This window comes from Balaenoptera ricei, chromosome 8 (genome assembly GCF_028023285.1).
Source record: "Balaenoptera ricei isolate mBalRic1 chromosome 8, mBalRic1.hap2, whole genome shotgun sequence".
In the NCBI taxonomy this organism is placed as follows: domain Eukaryota; kingdom Metazoa; phylum Chordata; class Mammalia; order Artiodactyla; family Balaenopteridae; genus Balaenoptera; species Balaenoptera ricei.
Window position 1 is genome coordinate 70,396,433 of NC_082646.1, and position 6,688 is coordinate 70,403,120.

Consider the following 6,688-nt stretch of genomic DNA (forward strand, 5'->3'; position numbering starts at 1 on the left):
CTCCTCCCCTCTGTTTTTCTTTTGGCTGACTCAAATGATGCTTTCAGTCTTGCCTAGGATGACACTTCCCCGGGGGGGCCTTCCCCGACTCTTCCAGGCTGGGTAGGATGCTACTCCAGCATTCCTCTGGCACCTTGTGCTCTCCTTTATCAGAGCACAGAAGACGCTGTGTTGGACACGTTTAGCACCTGTGTTGAATACCTGGAGCACAGTGGGTACGCAAATATTTATTAAGTGCGTGAATGAATGAATAATAGTACTTTATTCAGGAGGCAGTGAAGAGCCATCCAAGGTCTTGAAGCAAAGGCGTGAGCCTATCAGGCCTGTGCTCCCAAGGACAAGCTGGGAGCAAGCCTTGCACACAATGGACCATCCTCATCAGCGTCTGAGGATGAAAAAGGTTTATTTGCATTTTGGTCTTGGATTTCTTGAACTGTGAAAGTTGGCCCTTATCTCCTCTTGACCACATCTAGATACTGGGTAATGCCAGAAACTGTCGCGGTAATGACTAGGTTTCTCTTTATGAAGGTGGGATGTGGAAAAGAGCTTGCGCCCGGAACTCACACTAGAGTCAGGAGTCCCCCTACCAAGAAGGCTATGCGAAGCCAAGGCGACGTGGGGAGCCACAGACATGACGGTGCCGGGCACCGGGAGCAGCCTCTGAACGTCCCCTTCAAGTCTAGACCTTACTATATCTACACTTGTTCCCGGAGCACACTGCCCCGTCCTGTTCTCCTTCAATATGCAAATATTGCCTCCAGACAAGGAAGACTGAAGGCCTTCCGCATTATAGCAGGCTTTTACAGCTCCCATCTGGAGGTCAGGCAATGCGGTTGGAGTCTCCGGTGGCGCGGAGTGTCTCGGTTTCTCTGCGCCGCGGCACTTCTCAGACCGTGCTGCTTTGAAGGACTAGGAAACGTCTCTGGGGCGCCGGGAAAGGTGAGAAAGTCCAGCTAGCTCTAGGCGCAAGGAGAGGAGCCAGTGGGCCGAAGAGAAGCAGAGCTGACCCGCGCCTAGGCACGGGCTCCAGGCCCTGCGGCAGGGAGGTCACCGAGTCCCTCTCTCGAACCGACGCGCAGTAGAGTCCCCACGCGGGCAGCGCGGGAGAGGGGCGGGCCTGGGCTCCGCGCCTCCCGCGTTCCGGCGGCAGCTCCGGCGCTGGGGGCGGGAGGGGGAGGAGCCAAGTGGGGAGGAGCAAAACCCGGAGGCCCCGGGAACCTTAGGCAGAGCCAGAGCGGCGGGAGCCCGAGCCCGCGCGTGCTGCTCCGGGAGCGTGCCGTCCAGGCCGAGCACGGCTGCAGCTTCCCTTCTGTGCGCAGCTGGGAGAAGGGCCGGTGCCGACGGGGACGAGGGTCCCGAGCTCCAATCCCTATTCAAGAGCTGCCGGGCTGCCCGCTGCCCCTGCCGCCCCAGTGGGGCTCGGCCCCACCCGCCACCTGCGTCCCGGTTGAGCCATGGATCCTTCTGAGAAGACGATATCGGTGTGGATCTGCCAGGAGGAGAAACTGGTGTCCGGTCTCTCCCGTCGCACCACTTGCTCGGACATAGTGCGGGTGCTCTTGGAGGATGGCTGCCAGCGGCGACGCCGGCAGAGGCGAGGCCGGCGGCGGGGCATAGCTGGCGACCCGCCAGGCCCAGGAGAGCTGCCGGAACCCCTGGACGAGGACGACGAGGACGACGACGACGAGGCGCTGCCCCAGGGCATGTTGTGCGGGCCCCCGCAGTGCTATTGCATTGTGGAGAAGTGGCGGGGCTTTGAGCGCATCCTACCCAACAAGACGCGCATCTTGCGACTCTGGGACGCCTGGGGCGACGAGCGAGAGAACGTACGCTTCGTGCTGGTGCGTAGCGAGGCGTCGCTGCCCAACGCGGGACCCCGCAGTGCCGAGGCGCGCGTTGTGCTCAGTCGCGAGCGCACCTGCTCCGCCCGGGGCGTCCCGGCGCGGCCCAGCCTGGCCCTGACCCAGGAGAAGCAGCGACGGGTGGTGCGAAAGGCCTTCCGCAAGCTGGCCAAGCTCAACCGGCGGCGCCAGCAGCAGCCGTCGTCGCCTTGCTCGTCCACTTCGTCGTCCACAGCCTCGTCCTGCTCGTCGTCGCCGCGGGCCGCCGAGAGCGCGTCGGTTGAGCGCATGGAGACGCTGGTGCATCTGGTGCTCTCCCAGGACCACACTATCCGTCAGCAGGTGCAGCGGCTCCGGGAGCTGGACCGAGAGATTGATCGCTACGAGGCCAAGGTGCATCTGGACCGCATGCGGCGGCACGGAGTGAACTACGTGCAGGACACCTACTTGGTGGGCGCAGGCATCGAGCTCGACGGGCGTGGCCTGGGAGAGGAGCCGGCGGCGGCGGCGGCGACGACGCCGGGCGTGGACGGCGAGGCTCAGGCGGTCGAGCTGGAGGAGCTGGCCCGGCGCTGCGACGACCTGCTGCGGTTGCAGGAGCAGCGGGCCCAACAGGAGGAGTTGCTCGAGCGCCTCTCAGCCGAAATCCAGGAGGAACTGAACCAGAGGTGGATGCGGAGGCGCCAGGAGGAGCTCGCAGCGCGGGAGGAGCCCCCGGAGGCTGATGGCGGCCTCGACGGTGAGCTGCTGCTGGAGCGGGAGCGGGTTAGGACGCAGCTCAGCACCAGCCTCTACATCGGGCTCCGGCTCAACACGGACCTTGAGGCCGTCAAGTCGGACTTAGATTACAGCCAGCAGCAGTGGGACAGCAAGGAGCGCGAGCTACAGGGCCTTCTCCAGACTTTGCACTCGTTGGAGCTGACGGTAGCTCCCGATGGGACTCCGGTCTCGAGCGGTCCCTCGCAGGAACCCCGGCCTCAGGCCTGCGCCGAGGTGTGGGTGGACCAGGCCCGCGGACTGGCCAAGAGCTGTCCTGGTAACGACGAGGACTCGGACACCGGGCTGAGCTCTATGCACAGCCAGGACTCGGACTCGGTGCCTGTGTGCGAATCCCTTGTGTAGGAGGAGCAGAGCGGGAGAGGGAGACGGTCGATTCTCCCTTCTTTGTAGAAAGCACCGGCTTGACCGGCTCAGGGACTTGAAACCAGGCGGGGAGTGGGCCCGGACCTTCTGCCGGGCAGCAGCGCTCTGACTGGGCGGGGGAGGGCAGGGGACGCCTGCTCGGCAGCGGCGCTTCTCTGGCCTTGGAGTGAATGTGGAGGATGATACCAGACGAGGAAGCCAGGTCTCCATTACAAGCTCTTTCAGGGGAAGAAAGGAGGGAGGAGGTGAGAACCCCCTTATGTTGGAAAACAAATGCTCCAGGAAATTGCCGTGGGCCGAGCCCATTTTCCAAAAAAAAAAAAAAAGTATTATGGAGATTTCACCAATCTTTTGTATGGGAAGGACTGATGGCAGCTAGAACTTTAGTTTGTGGTATAAAGTGCTTTTTAAAGAAACACTTGGATGAAAAGGAAATTCCTTGAATGTTAATTGTGACTGTGAACGTGTTAAAACTAGCCAAAGAGGACGCACTGGTGTTGGTCTCAGCCTTAGTCACACCTTTGATAAAACCCATAGGCACCAAAATTCTGGCTGTTTACATTTATGCAGATTTGGGAATTACCCATCTGCTAAACTCTTTGCCTTTTATTTTCTTTCAAAGACTAACTGTATCTCCTCCTAGCAAATACAGTATATGTTAAAATGGGGTCCTTTTTCCAAAATCACGTTTTATTATTATAAAAGCCAAACCTAACCCTTGGAGATAACAGAATCGTGGTAGACATAACCCCTGGTTAAAATTTAATCTAAGCCCTTTGAGATTTGCTCCTGCAAAGGTATGTGTGTTGTCCTTTTATTCTTATTGTCACTTCATTCCCTTCAGACACTTATATCAGAAAAAATAAAAGGGAAGTTGCAGAATTCAAGTACAGCTACATTTGCTGTTTAATGAGCACTCTGATTGAAAGGTAAGCCTTGAAAGCAAAGATCTTTGTTAGTATTCAGCTTTTTAACTAAGCTACATGTAAAACCAACCATGACCTCAACAGATTTTACCAAACAAACCCAAGTCTAACTTCAGGATCTTTGGTCAGAGATTAATTAGTTACTTGTCCAAACCTAAATTGAGATAGTGTAAATATCAAGGTTTACTAGATAAGACCTGAAAAGAAAACATAAAACAATCTAATAGTACACCTTAGGTGAAGAATTTGGTTAACAACGGCACGTAGCCATAAAAGCATATAAAAGCATATAACATTGAGCTAAAGATTCGACTTGAATTACTCTTGTCTGGCTCACACCTTTGCAGACACCACAGCATGCAAGTGCAGTGCTTCTCTCTTAATAGCTAGTGACAGAGCCCTGTGGGAACTCAGTGTAATTGTTCCAGTTATTTCAATGAAAACTTATCAGTTGTAGCTAGTTGTTGCCCCGTGGAAGGAGCCTGCTGGCAGCGTTCCCTCCAGAGCTCAGAACTTCTGAGGAATGTGGGATCTAATCTGTCCTGAGGAGGTATTAACAATAGGGTGTGTGTGCGGTGCCAGCCTGGTATCAACCTAACTGTGCGGGGGCCGGCTCCAGTTTCAGCACTACATGGGAAGATAACTTAAGAGGTCTTGCTTTATAGAGAAATTTCTTTGCTTGGAGAGATTCTCTGTCTACTCGTTGCCAAGAGGGGCCTGCCCACCAGACCTCCTCAGACCCTTTGAGCTCTCTCCTTTTTAGACACCCACCCTCCACCACCGCCATGCTATTACAACATGTGTAGATATTTTCAGATTTTCGAGTAAAATGGGAATTAAAAGGCTGTTTTCTTAACTGATGTTTTCCAAAGACATTAGCTGGCATAATTATGGTTTTTTTCGTTTCGTCTGATGCAGAAAACATCTATGCGTTTGGTCTGGAGCATGATTAAAATGAGGAAGGGACCAAAGGAAACCCACTGTCCCAAGACAATCATTTGAATCCATAAACACAAAGCCTAATGATAGCTTTCTTTTGGAGGCAGAGGTAAAATCCTCATTAGAGTGTGACAAACGCTACTTGTCTGAATGGTTTATGCTGGCAATAGGCTGACCTGGTGGTTTTAAAATTGTTGTGCTTCCCTCCCCCCGCACCAAGGGTGGTAGAGGAGGTGGTTCTTGGACGTTTATTAACACAAAAGAAAACACAAAAGTTGGCAGAATAGGACTGCCTGGCAGAAAGGGGCCGTTTTCCTTTTCACTATTATTATTTTAAACTTTGACGGGCTGCTGACGTCAGCAAATATGCCTGAAGCCTGTAAAGCAAATAAGCCACATCACAGGGAGAAAGCCCATGGGATTTTCTGATGCCCTCTTTCTAGAACCTTCCAGTCCTGGCCACCTGAACATGCTTTTCCAGTCAACTCTTCAGGCAGTGAAGGAGGTTTTGTTCATAACAAAGGGTGGTCCAGTCTGCCCATTTTTTCTTTTATCCAAATCAATTATATCCCGCAAAGGCACTTTCTGTGTGGGTAGGAGAAAGGAGAACGGTGGGGGTGGGGTGTGGGGGGGGGGAAGGAAAGGAGACAATAGTTCCTTTTACCAAGAACTTCTGGAAGCCTGAGGAAGGTGAAATATGGAGATAAAAAGTACCAAAACAGTGCCTGTGCATAGAAAGTGCCTAACAAATCCTAGATATTCTTAAAATTTCATTCACTTTAAAAATAATCATCATGGCACTAAGAATGAGAAGGAATGCATAACAGTGAATGCACCAGCACCAGGATTTCAGTGCGCCTGGGAAAACTACCTCCTTTCCTGTTCTCCAAGCCTAACAGAAACCCTGAGGAGAAACCGGCAAGCTTGTGGAGGAGAGTATGAGACGGAGTAGGCTCCTTACCAACCAGGCCCATCCTTTTTTGGAACTGATAGAATTTATTGTGTCTTTGATCTTAATGATCCCATTTTCGGCCATCTCCCAAACCAAAAAGATTATATCTGGCATCTCTGTTTACTTCCTTATAAAACATGATTGATGATGATGATGACGATGATGATGATGATGATTTGCTAATTAGAAAAGTTATATTCTGTAGTCTTTATGATGGTCCTGAAAATAACATAAGGAAGAAGAAAGAAAAGTCAATCAAAATCTCATCACCAAAAGCTTATCACTATCAAAATTTGGTATATTTCCTTCCAGACCTTTTGAATTGTGAAGTTTTCATATTTTGCTGCTTTTTTAAAAAAAGTATATAATTTTAATGAGAAGCCTATATGCTTTTAGGTTCAGGTTTTGACATATTCCTTGTAAACGGCTCCATCCATCTGTTGGATGCACTATAGTGCATATAACTATTCTCATGTTATTAGGTTGTTCCCAATATTTTTTTTTACTATTATAAAACAACACTGTGATAAGCTTCTTTGTGTACATATCTGTTTTCCTAATTAGACACTCCTCCCCAACAATAAGTTCCCAGAAAGAATTCCCAAGTCAAAGAGTACAACATTTAAAGGCTTGATACTTAATTGCCAAATTGCTTTACAAAAGATTTGGTCTAATTACAATCTGCCATGCATAACAGTGCCTATTTCACCACACCTTGACTTTCATTTGATATTATATTTTGTTAAGAAAGTATTTTAAACAAAATTAATTAATTCATTGGGGCCCCAGGAACCCAGGGCTGGCAACCACTGACTTAAAATATCCTTACAACCTGAAGGGCAAGTCATCCGACCAAGTGTTAAGAGGACATGGTGCTTTCTCTTCCT

The 6,688-nt window shown here is 51.1% G+C and overlaps 1 protein-coding gene across 1 annotated transcript; it reads left to right on the plus strand.

Annotated features, from left to right (window-relative positions):
• Window positions 1–1,228: 1,228 nt before the first annotated feature.
• Window positions 1,229–3,400, plus strand: RASSF10 (Ras association domain family member 10). The gene has a single exon (XM_059931165.1). It carries the CDS (start codon window positions 1,455–1,457, stop codon window positions 2,961–2,963), a length of 1,509 nt encoding a protein of 502 aa, XP_059787148.1. The 5' UTR covers window positions 1,229–1,454; the 3' UTR covers window positions 2,964–3,400.
• The last annotated feature ends 3,288 nt before the right edge of the window (window positions 3,401–6,688 follow it).